Source organism: Bactrocera oleae, chromosome 2 (genome assembly GCF_042242935.1).
Source record: "Bactrocera oleae isolate idBacOlea1 chromosome 2, idBacOlea1, whole genome shotgun sequence".
Lineage (NCBI taxonomy): Eukaryota > Metazoa > Arthropoda > Insecta > Diptera > Tephritidae > Bactrocera > Bactrocera oleae.
The window spans coordinates 1,113,019-1,126,778 of record NC_091536.1 but is presented as its reverse complement, the minus strand read 5'-3'; the positions used below and the strand labels follow the sequence as shown (position 1 = coordinate 1,126,778).

General features: G+C 34.1%; 1 protein-coding gene across 2 annotated transcripts; it reads left to right on the top strand.

The window, feature by feature from the left end:
- The first annotated feature begins 3,808 nt into the window (after positions 1–3,808).
- Positions 3,809–12,940, top strand: hb (zinc finger protein hunchback). Of its 2 annotated transcripts, none has more exons than XM_036373698.2 (2): positions 3,809–4,343; positions 9,784–12,940. In XM_036373698.2, exon 2 carries the CDS (start codon positions 9,839–9,841, stop codon positions 12,323–12,325), a length of 2,487 nt encoding a protein of 828 aa, XP_036229591.2. In that variant the 5' UTR covers positions 3,809–4,343; positions 9,784–9,838; the 3' UTR covers positions 12,326–12,940. The 2 variants fall into 2 exon arrangements, with proteins under 2 accessions (XP_036229591.2, XP_014098544.2); XM_014243069.3 differs by lacking the exon at positions 3,809–4,343 and adding an exon at positions 8,790–8,899.
- Positions 12,941–13,760: the final 820 nt, after the last annotated feature.

Here is a 13,760-nt window from a genome sequence, read left to right as displayed (position 1 = left end):
AAGTTGGGCAGGCCAGTAACGACCAAAATGTTGGGTAAAATTCAACTTAAAGAAAAAGCCGCCACGGGCACATCGCATTGTGCAGCAATATATTCTAGTAGACATTTATTTTTTTAGGTTTCATTCAAGGAGAAGGCGGGGGAAGACCCTTTTTTAGCACCGTCGGAGATGGAGTGTAACACTAAAAGTATTTAATTTTTTTCTTAAAAAGTTTTCTGTATATTCTTAAAATATGTATAATATCGTATAATGCTGGAATATTAACTACATTGTCTAATCGTATTGGGGATGTAACTTTTTTGTTGGCAATTGCTTGAATATTAAATTATGGTAGCCGAAATTATATTTTTTATTTGAAAGTTATTAAACTTTAAACCTATAAAATTAGATATAGCAGTTTTTGAATTCCCAAAATCTGACTTTTTAGGTTGTCACATAAGGTGCGCCCTTAAGAAGGTTGTAAATATTATAGAATAGCGTATACGGTAAAGTGGAGCTTCAGTAATATCATTTTACTCAAAAAGTGCATTCGCCTCACTGATTCCACATTGCTGCTTGCCTCTTCCAATTTCGAAACTTTTCTCCATCAGCTCAGCAATTTTTTTAAATAAAAAAAAAGGAAATTGTGGTAGCTGAAATTATTTAAACACATATATGGTAGCTAATGAAGTTTTTAGATTAATCTGCAAAGTCTGTTTAAATATACATTCGAATATAAATATGGTTGAAATATGTAACAAACTTTGATATTTGTGTTTGTGTGTATGTATGTAAGTATGTCCAATGGTACTAAATTAAATATGCGATACACTAATTTAGAACAAGGATAAATCAACCTAAGAACCTTTGTAAAAACTAATCCTCCAGGAAAGTTTAAACCAGGACAGTATTTTAAAAGTGCGAAAACAAATAAAAATATCCTTTTTTGTTCCGAAAAGCATTCCGAGAAATTCTGTAAGGGATTAAGCATAGAGTCATGGTAACATACAAGTAGTACACGAAAAAACTAGAAACTGGAGCGGTCAAGCATTGTTTTTCTTACAATGACGAATAATGACGAAAGGTTCAAGTGAAATGCATCTTCACGTCGGGTCATTGCTCTACTTTTCATTGTGATTTTAATGATCGGGGGCACGAAATGGGAAATGATAGCGTGAAGGTCGAGTTTTATGTGTTTGTTACACGGTTAAAAGTTTCGCTTAACGTCTGGCGTGCGTTCGTGCATATTTGACCGATGATGATAAAGATAATGCGACAGCGACAGGTAACACCGGGCCACAGACAAGAACGTTAACTATAAGGAAAGGCCGGCACATTTGCTTACTATGTCCACACTTCGCTACAGTGATGAATGTGCCTACCATTAGCATACGTAAACCACCAACCGCTGGCCGCTATCCGCCGTGCAAATATTATTGTAGCACATTAGTATAGGTAAAAGAGTCTTGCAAATACTTTGGACGGTCATGGGAAAGTGAAGATAAACCAGAACAGTTTTTAATAAAGAAGAATGGTTTTTGCAAATAATTTCATACTTTAATCTTTATTTAGCTATTAGGTATGTTTTGACGACTTTATCCGATATCTGTTCTGCATGTATTTGTGTATGTACGTGTGTATCTGCATAGATAGTTTGTATGGCACATAGAACGCAGAAAGCATAGTTAGCAAATAAGAGCACTTATGCCTAAACTATATGTACATATCTATATAGTATGCATGGCCACTCGCGGGCAAAAATAAGCCGACTATTATTGTCATCTAATATAATCGTCATTGTTTAAAATATTGTTTGCTACTTCTTCGACTAGCGATGTAAAGTAACAACACACCCGCAAGAATAGCACATATATGTACATAGTAATAAATTCAAGACCCTCAAAGGACACGCTCTACATATTAAATGAACGTACTATTACTAGTTATTCTTACATTAAAGGAAACAATGGTTTTATAGGTTTTCAGGTTTACATGCTTATTGCGAGCATATTAGCAACAAATTCAGATCTAAGGGTGTGTGTACGCAACGATTTACTTAAATGTACGCTTAAGCACTTAAATAGTGCTGATTATGTGAATATCGTTTTTTAACTATCCTTGGATACTGCTTCCATGAATCCTATTGCTTTGCTATTTTTTAACAAAGAAAAATCCCATTCAAATATGAATGCGAAGGTTTTTCCTTTTTAACCCTTTCCGGCGTTCAGTAAAAAGAACAATAAACAATAGGTGACCCTGCACTTTTACCAAAATCCATTAAGTGGTGTCTGCCCGTGAATATTTTCTATGTTCATGGTTTCTTTGTGGCTTTATATTCCATTTTCGAAAGCGGTCGAACTAAAGGATACTAATTTTAACTCTTTCGGGTGTTAACGGTTCGACCATAACAAGTACATTTTTTTTCGTTGAAAAAGTTCAAATTTCAGAGGCAGAAATCCGTTTCATGCCAGTTAAACAAAAGTTGTGTTTTTTGCTCTGAAGTAAGCATACATTTGTACATACTTACATATGCATATTGATAGAAAGGAGTAGTGATAAACTTACATATATCCCGTTTATCTTTATTGCTTTTTCGGATCACTCTACATACTACTGGATCATCCTACTAACCTTACTACTTTTACATATTCCTAATCAGATAATGAAAATTTACTAAAGTCACAAGAATTGCAAGTTTTTATGCATATTGTAAAAAATCTAAATATTGAATATTAATTTGATAGTCATAAGTATGCCTTTATAATTATACTTGTACATATGTATGTATACTCGTACCATAAAAGAGACTTACAGATAGATAATCCAAAAATTGCACTTATCTAACGAGTATGCATAAAAAACATATAGTCATTATACACAGATATGTACATATGTATATAAAGATGTAAATAATAACATCGTATGAGGGAGGGAAATTGAGAGAGAGCAAAAATATACTGAATACAAACACTTCTAACTTCATATCTGCAAAGGAGAGCCGAATGACACACGATTACTGGTATACTATTCTGTGGAACGAATAGAAATTGAGAAAGGAATAGGGATAGTTAATATAATCATATATTGCAAAAGAGAGTACAGTGCACTATTTTCAAAGAAGCTAAAAGAAGACTAAAGCATTATTAAATAAAATTAGAAAATTGCCTTTTTTACATCTGTCACAAAGTTTCTCATTCAAATAATAAGGAGACCTCCCACTCTTATTAAACTTCAAAATAATAGAATAAAAAATTACAATAAGTATAATAGATTGGCTTTACGAAAATTTTTAAAAATTTATTACGTTCATGCCTTGATACTAAAGTTCGTTCGAAAGAGTTCTGTCATTTTAAATATTTTACAGGATTTTGGTATAATATTTAACAAGTTGTTGAGCTTTCTTATATAAACTGAGATAATGATGTAGTATATCACGATAAGCAAAAAATTTGTCTAACTTTCGCGAAAGGTTTTAATTGTGCATATTTTGTAGGTTTTGGAGATGGTTTAATATTCTGCCATTCATCTCCTTCAATTAGAAAAATAACACTGATTTTATTTTTATGTGATTTTATTATTCCTTGATACACTGTATCGAATGGAAATGCATTCGCCATGCAATGAACTGCCAAACTAGAAACCTACCTGAAATTTCTCTCCCAAATGTATCAATGCAGCATCTGTGCAGACGACTGTATTGTTGGGAGTCTGCTTATGTGTGAGTATGCATTTGACATTTACGCATTTATACTTTTCAAAACAGAATTCTGAAATTATTTTCATGTCTACAATTTGCGGCACTGAGCATCTAATCAGTTAGTTGTGCTCAGAGCCTCGATGCAAGAAGGATTCGCGTCATCCGCAATCTTCCAATTGGTTAAGACTTTATAAACACTTGAAACTGATTATAATGAAAACTATTATTAATACAGGCGAAATGTAAATTGACGAAAAAACATAAAATATTTAATTTTTAGTGTGTGAGTTAATATTGTAATTGTTGAATATACTTTTATTTTATTTAAACTATTGTGAAACTGTATCAAAGAAGAACGTGTTTTCAATTTCTGCTCATGCGTAATTTTCGAAACAGATATTGTATAGAGGCTAAAAAGTGGCGCGTGTCATTCGTAGTGTGAAAATCGTGAATCGGGTAAATTGGAAGTTGCAAATGCCCCACATCACGCTACCCTCCGAAAATAATAAAAATTAGGTTCGTCAAATTGCCACAATTTTTAATATTGCAGCAAATAGAGTATTGCTCAATAACTTATTATATCGCCGTATTGAACAAACTGAATGCAACAATTTTACTTTGCTGGAGTATACAAATAGAATTCACTATCAGCCGACAAGATTTGCAGGTAAATATTGTATATATATATATATATATATAAACGACTCTTAAACATATGTATGAGTTCAAGATATATGAAATATTATGCTTTAAGATTCCTGCATCTAACTAACAATAAATCAACAAAATAATTGCTTCTTAATTAGAATAACTTTTACGTGTTTTTGTAAATACATATGTAGAAGATTTAAAGGTAGCCATAAGTAAGAACATAAAAGACAAGTATGATTTCAGTTTAGCACTTGTATTAATATATAATGTAAATATGTAATACTTAATTATTTTTAACACACACTGATAAATGGACAGACCATTACAGAGGAATAAGTATTTAAGCGTACGAGTTTTCGTTCAACCGAGACGACAAATTTATAAAAAAAGTGAGACAGTGATTAGAAATATCATAACGCTCATTATTACAATCAGAGTAATCGTTATCAAGATGGCCACAAAAATCGTAATGGTGATGATTGTAATCATGTTGAATTTAATCGGTTTTAGCAATCTTGCAAATAAGCAGGCAGCGTTCAATTTTTCCGCCTTTCCATTGTCCCTCCTTCAAAATTTACCAATACACACGTCAATTACTTCTTTGTGTAACTGCACTGCATATTCATAAAATTTCTATGCACTTTTCTTTCACACACGATATGTTTAATTTTTTAATAGTTAGTCTTTTTAAATTGTCAATCTTGAATTCTGGGCTTCTGTCTAGTTTTTGAAACATTTAGGCTGTTTGACAAAAAATACTACAAGTATATCACAAAAAGTGTATTGTGCTTGTTGAATGTCAAGTGCACCAAATGTGCTAATGATTATTGTGTATGTATTTTGTTGACAAAAATACATTTAGCTAATATAAATATATAATATGCATGACTTAAAATTTTTTTCGAGATTTAAATTAGGATGTGATAACGCCTTCCTAACTCTTAAGTTATTATCAGTTGACCTTGCGCATAAATAGATACGTATATATTTACCTAAGCACTTACATATGGACCACTTTATACTTCGTTTAAACATATGTATGGTATATTTCGAATACATAAGCGTATAATCCCTTTGTTTACCTGAGCAACTACCGAATTTAAAGTTAAATATCTCAACCTTGACATTTAAAAGCCGAAGGCAAAGGCTTTTAAGTAGAAAGTAATCCAAACTGGTTTAAATTATTTTCTTGTTAACTGTTAATTTTTTTTATTATCATACTTATATTGTTGGGTAAACCTTTGGGAATAGTAACACAAATTAAAAGTCAAAACGTACCACCATTTAAGCTTATTTATATATCTATCTATATATCTATAAATGATACAGGCGTTAATTCAAGCATTGTCTTATATATACTATTGTTAATATTATATAAATGGACTTTATAATAAAGTAGCAGCCGATAAAGAATACAAAATGTGCTTATTTTTATGCACAGTATTTATTTCTAGAAAATTCACTAGGCATTTCCTTTCAATTCCTCCCCAAAGTCGCCGTTGGCCACAATATAAACAAAAAAGAAAAATTTAATTTTTTAATCTTTCTAAAGCAATATACTAATACATATCTATGAACAAATGTATGTATAAGCCAATGTATATAGTTAGAATAATATAAATAATGAATTCATATGTACACCATTCTGCACAATTACTACACTTACATTTTTTTGGACCAGGGGTCGGAGAGTGCGGTGGCAAGCACTTCATGCCTCGGTGCATACATTTTCAACAATTTATTTCAATATATTTTTTGCGTTGCAACTCACTGTTGCGCATTTGCTAAAAACTGAACCGAAAACCTATCGTTCCCTATTCTCGACGCTCGCTTGCCCGCATCGGCATTGTATCCAAATCTCTGCCGGCTGCATCTATTATTCGCTCCCGCATGCATGTGGATCCTCCTGCGCTACTCGTGCTGTTATAACCGAGCGTTTTGAAATTTTTGCTAAATTTTTTATATGTAGATTTAGACAAACACAAATAAAAACCTAATTCAATCGATATCGCTGATTTTCATAAACCGCCATATTGCCTCCCCTCCAGCGCACACCAAATTTCTTAATCCCCATGTTGTCGCCGCCTGCATTTGTCTTCCTTTTAACCATTTTTTTGTTTCTTTTAAAAATAAACGCTGATGCCGCTGCTATTGGGTTGCCAATACCGTGTATGCTGTTGCCGTTTTTACTGTCGATTAGTATAAACAACAAGTTGCTTTTCCAAATTTTTCGCAAACACAGACTGCAACAAAGGCAAATATACGAAATTTTGTTTTATTGTTATTTTTACTCTTATATTGCATTTTCCTGCGCATGCGATGACGGTATTTAGTGGAGGTAGGAAAAGAAGACATGCAATCGCTAACAAAGCCTCTTGTTCTGTTTTTGTTCGTTTCATCGCCAACAGAACTTTGGCTATCAATATCGCTGTCAGTCGACGTCAGTTGTAGAGTTGTTGCTCCTAAGCAATATAACTTGCAAAAAATGCATCCATAAAAATTTTCCATTTCCCATTTTTAGTTGTTGGCAACAGTTCCTTCTCTATCGCCTGAAATGTCTAAAAATTAGCGGCACATGTTTTTATTCTCTTACACATGCTCATAAACATATATGTACATCAATACATACATACATGCATATGAACGTAAATGCATTTAGATGCATATATAATGATATATAGATATGTGTGCGCGGATGTACGTTTCAATATAAACACATTCGTAGCAGCTTAACCGACCAGCAGGGTACAACAGCAGCAAGTGCAAATATTAATTTTACACTTGGCCTTTAAAAATGAGAAGACGAGGCATGCAAATTTTGTGTGTTGCACCGCCAAAGAGGACGAATGCTGGGGCGGTGGGAGAGAGCGCACGTACAATGAGTGTTTATGTATGTAAGTCTGTATATACATATAAAAAAGAGTGCTTGTATATATGTACATATGTATATATGTGTTTGAGCAATTGGATTTCTGCAACGAGCGTACTTACATACGTACATATGTACATATGTATATAGTAGTTGCGTAGAACCATTCGTATATATTTTCTTGATTTTATTTGGATAATACAAATCACAAAAATGTCAAATACTAAGTTTAAATTAAAATTAAAATTTAATTTAATTTTTATAATAAATAGATGTTCAATAAAATAGAGGAGTAAATGTATTACAATTCTTAACAATTGTTGCAATTTTCTTATTGTTGGCGGTGTCTATTGATGGGTTTTCTTAACGGAAAAATTTTCGCAACACAAATACTAGCTGCATACTTGAGCTGAATTTTTACCGTTGTGTAGTAAATAGCAATTAATTAGGTTTCGCATATTGCAAATTTCCGCAAAGCAATGTTTTATTGTTCATATGTATGTATATATGTTTTTATGAATCTATGTATGCGTTGAGACTTGAACACTTTAATATTTAAAAAAAAAAACTACAGTGCACAAAACAATTTATTCCTTCTGGATTTGAGTGTTAGCTTTTCCTGCTTTATCGATTATTTAAGAGCCAGTCACAAATTACCTTTATAATTACTTTCACCACAAATTTTGTAAAAAGGTTGTCTAGATCACTAATAAACATAAATTGGTTTGCAATTATTAGCGCTTTAGTAGTTAATGTAATTTAGGACATAGTAAATCAGTTTCTATATTTCATATAATTAAGATTGCATTGAAAAAGTTTAATATTGCCGGGCTTAACCTACTGTCATTATCCCGAGTAGAATAATGAAGTAATTTAGATCACTCGTGAAAGATTTTTGAGAAATCAGTAGCTTTCTATTGTACTCACTAGGATTCTGTGTTGTGGGTATGACTATTGTCATCAAAAAGTAATTTCGCATGTTTGTGAATAAACAAATGTTACGCACGTATGCACAAACAGTAAATTTGTAGGTATGTTTGTCTAGATATTTTGGTGAAGAGTGACTTTAGCTAACTTTTAAACTTGCAGCTTTGTTTGACATTTAAAGTCAACTTTGAAGAAAACAATGTAGTTAACGTCTTTGCTTTCTATTCTACCTAAGGATGCATTGCCCTATTTTGTGTAACACATGTTATTGTTATTGAACTATAAAGATTTGACGATAAAAAGTTAATTATATCTACCTACAAAACATTGGTATCTTTTGAATTCGTTTTGCTGCAACACCTCTGAACAACCATATTCCACTGGTTATCGCGTTTTTAAGGTCATATGAAAATCTCTTGGCGGACTTAGGCAGATTAACCGTTTGAATGCTTTAATAAAACCCACATTACGGAAATCGCTGCGGTGCTACCTGTAATACTCAAAATGCATTATTTTCTTTTGAACTTCTGATGCAAATAGAGCACGAGAATGCCTACTTGTTCAGAAACGCGTGTATGCATTTTAGATTTTTACCTGTATTTGGCTACAGATATTTAGAAAGGACCAGCGGTTCAAGGTATTTGCATATAAGCGGCGGATAAACATTTTCACAGTCAGTGTCAATGAGTTCTTACAAAAGTGCAGATCGCTGCCGAAACGGAAACCAACAACGTATTTGTTATTAGAAAGTACCGGAAAACGCAGAGATTTTGAACGTACGTAAATACCACTTAGCGATGAAGCCTCCATTTTTAACGGAACGCAAACCTCACCAATCACAATTCAGAACACATACAAAGCCAACTAAATCGTCCCTTTGGGAATACGTTAAAAAACATGAAAAACTATTTTTTATTGTTACATAAAAGATTATATATACATATATATAAATTTGTGCAACCCCCAAAAAAGTTATTTTATCCATCATTGTGAAACATCAAACATAAATAAAACGCTTATGTATTTAACTACTTTTGTAGGCACATACATAGATACATACTGACATATAAGCATGCATAAGCATAGTGTTGCAAACGATTACAAACATAAGCGGAATATACTGTTAACCCTCGACTACACCCCACTTAGGCTAACTACCAAAAACCCTCCCCTTAGGCTTCTGAACGCGTGCTAAAAATGGCAGTAAATTTCGATTTTTATTGCCTTTTTTGTCTTCCCATTTCTCACTTTTTGTGCGAACTCGTATTTGAGTCACAACGATGCGAAACTTGGATGCTGTTGACGATGCGAAAGTCACTGTCTGCCGCCGCACATGGCATGCGGAACGGGAGGGCTTACATAAAAATGAGTGGCATAATGGCGATGAGAACTATATTCCACCCTCCCAGCCCTAAAGAAAGAGAACAAAAAGATTTAAATTGCTTTCTACTTGCAGGCAGTATTTAAGGGTGGCAAATATGGAAAAAGAGAAATAAAAAAATATAATAAAAAGAATGGAAATGAAAAATCAGCGCACGCGCAATAAGCGTGTCAAAGCTAAATTATTAATTTTCTCCTGTTTTGCGGACTTTTACTAAACACACTTGCCTTACGTTGCTTACAGATTACTAATTACATTTTCTTCTGTTTTTCATTACAGGCTGCATATTTCATACAGTAAGATTAAATGCACAGGGTGATATTTTGGTGACAATATGCAAAATTGGGACACCATGCAGGCTACATCGGCTAACTACGAACAACACAACGCATGGTACAACAGTATGTTTGCCAATACAAATATTAAAACGGAGCCAGGAACCACAAGTCCATCTTTGGAACAAGAGCTGAAGTCGCCAGAGTCTAATGTAGATGTTATTTCACACTTAGAAAATTATTTAAAACATAACCAACAAACTTCACATCAAATATCCGCTATGGATACGCTATCAGCGATGACGCCGTCCCCCAGCAACACAGACAGTATGCAACATCTATATGATGGAAGTCTCCAGCAACAGTTACTACAGCAGAAACATTATCAACAGCACTTTCAACAAGCTCAGCAAGCAGCCGCACACAATCAAGTTACGTCCTCGAATCTACCACTTGGTTTCAATCCACTTACGCCGCCCGGATTACCATCAGCGGTTATACCTTCCATATCCCAATATTATTGTCACCTGCCACAAAGTAATATTCGAACGGAACCTCAAACCCCTAGTCCTCTATCGCATCAAACACAAATGACAACACCAATGGACTCAAGTGAGAAATTGCAGACCGCATTAACACCACGTAATACACCACCAATGGATATTACGCCGCCTAAGTCGCCAAAACCTCAAAGTGCTGTTTGCGCCGAAACTATAAATTCGCTGGAAAAAGACCAGGATGTGCAGTCCAATTCAAGTGATGATATGAAGTATGCAGGCGAATCAGGAGACGACGAATCAATTAGGTTCCCACTTTACAATTCGCATGGCAAAATGAAAAACTACAAGTGCAAGACCTGTGGTGCAATTTGGGTAACAAAAATTCAATTTTGGGATCATGTGCGAACACATATGAAACCCGACAAGATTCTACAATGTCCCAAATGCCCATTCGTAACGGAGCTAAAGCATCATCTCGAATATCATATACGTAAACACAAAAATCTGAAGCCCTTTCAATGTGATAAATGCTCGTATACCTGTGTTAATAAATCGATGTTGAATTCCCATCGTAAGTCGCACTCCTCCGTTTATCAGTATCGTTGTGCAGATTGCGATTATGCCACCAAATACTGTCATTCTTTTAAATTACATCTACGTAAATATGAACACAAGCCAGGTTTGGTGCTAGATGAAGAAGGTGTCCCGAATCCATCGGTTGTTATTGACGTGTATGGCACACGGCGCGGTCCTAAATCAAAGTCCACATCAGCTAGCAGCAAACGTAGTAATAATGCCAACAGTAGCAACGTCAATGAGCGCTTGACAGTAAAATCGCTGCAGAATCAAAAAAACAGCACCGATTTTAAATTGTCTGAAGCGCAGCTTTCGACAAGTCTACAATCATTCTCATTACCAACTCAACACCATCAGATGCCTGTGTCACCAGCAAAGAGTCCAATCTCAATATCTGAGCTATCTATATATTCACAAAGGTTATCTCAACAGCAGCAACAACCACAGCAGCTCTCTCAAAATATACAACGAATTCAAAATACACTTCAACAGCAGAAACCGAACCCGCCAAACGAAAATACTGAAACATCCTCTACTAATTCCGCTATTACGGATACAAATGCGTCTATGACAAATCTACTACCACCACTCGCTACGCTACTCCAACAGAATCCCAATATGGCATTCTTTCCCTACTGGAACTTAAACTTACAAATGTTAGCTGCCCAACAGCAAGCCGTGGTCCTAGCTCAAATGTCACCCAGCCGGCGAGAGAAAGCATTGCAGCAACTACAGACTGCTCACTCGAATAAAGATGTCTATGATTCGACTCATGATGAGGCTGATGAGGAGGAAGGAGACGACGTAGAAGATGAAGATGACCGAAAATCAACAGACTCAGCAATGGATCTATCACAAGGTTCACCAGTTAAAGATGACCCGGATAACCGGAAAACTCCCGTCATTGCCTCTAATATAAGACTTCAAGACGAATCTAACAATACGCCAATTGTTAGCACCAATGGTGCTGCAAGACGGAAAGGACGAGTTCTGAAGCTCGATGCCTTTTTGCAAGTAAAGTCTACGTCACAATCGCCAGAAGAGAACGAAGAGAATACATTCAATCAAACAAATACCGATGCACTAGTATCTGCTGCCCCATCATCATTGCCGACCCCATTTTCCACTTCAACTGCTAAAGTGGAAGGAACATCCAAAGAGTGTGATGAGCTTGTGCATAATACGTTGCTTACCGCTAAAGAAATCAACGCCAGTTCGACCGCCTCGTCGTCGGGAAATAGCTCAAATAGTTCTAGCACTTCTTCAACCGTAACGGCAAGTGAACGTGCGGCTACTGGCACTATATATGAGTGCAAATATTGTGATATTTACTTCAAAGATACCGTGATATACACCATTCACATGGGTTATCACAGCTGCGATGATGTTTTCAAATGCAACATGTGCGGCGAGAAGTGTGACGGTCCTGTCGGCCTCTTCGTTCATATGGCGCGAAACGCGCATTCATAAGTAGAATCGAGTGTTCATTTCTTTGTTAGATAAAACTGGCTGCGCTGGTATAGAATTGTAAATAATATTGTAATTATAGGTTTAAAATTCGAGTTGTAGATTTGAGTTAGTAAAATGTAAAGGGTTAAATAATTATAAGGCATATATTTCACACGACTAATTTAGCTATAGTAGGTTTACTCTAATTTATTTTATTTACAATAAATTATTATTTGTGTATAATGTTTAAGAAAGAATAAATATAATTATAAAACAATTTATCAAATAATTAAATCATAGAAAATGGTTGCGTTCCTAAGTATTTGTGTATGTATGTACTAAAATAGTCCCAGAAACCAAATAAATTTTGTTGTCCAAAAATTAATTTATATGTATTTATTTGTTTACGTATATATGTGTAACAATTAGAAATATTTAGTTGATATTATATTACTTGTTAATCATGTAATGATTTATGTTCAATATTTATGCATATACTGACATGAACCATACATATGTATGTATTTAGGTATATATGGCATGAACAAATATCCAATCGTACGAACAAAATATATTTGTAACTAAAACACAGACTACATTTCTTAATAAAATTTGTCATTTACTTGAAGATACAAATTTGGCTCTCATTAATACTATCCATAGATAAAATTACAAAATTTTAATAAGTCGAACATCAGAATGGCAAAACATAGTTTTAAGACAACGCATTTCCAATATAGTATTAGGTGAAATCCTACATCTCAAGAACTATTCGACCAATTTTAAACAAATTTGGTGCATAACATTACCTTTGTATTCCAATGTTATATTGTCAAAATGAGAATCAAATTTTTTTATTATTATGACAATTTGTGCTCTTGAGATTCGCTTGCCTTAATACCTCAGACATTGGTCATTCTAAGAGGTATCTTAATGAAATTGAGAGATAATATATTTCTTCTAATCATATGTCTTACTACCAAAACTGGATTAAATCGAGTTAATATATCCCCCAGCTCCCATAAGCCTTATATAAAAATTTCAACCTTCCGGTAAGCTTTATATCGTATACTCGTATATTGGTCAGTATGTAAGATATTTTATCCAAATTCAGTGAACGTATAATATTGGAAATACTAAAGTTTAATGCCGAAAAAGTGTTTTACCCGCGATCCCATATACTACATAAAATAATTTACATTAGTCTATCACACTTTATGTCTAATTATGTGTTTTTAAATAACGTTTGTTGCAGTGAAGAAGCATTATATTTTTTACTTAATGAGAAAGAACATTTCCGCAAATGTGTGCGACGAACGCCCGTACTTCTATGGTACAAGTATATTAAAATTATGCGCAACTCTCCATTTCATTACTTACGGTAGTTATCAAAAATTCAGTGTAATTAATTTTTGTGTTGGGCTTGAGCAACCTCTATAGTTGTTAAGTAGGATTT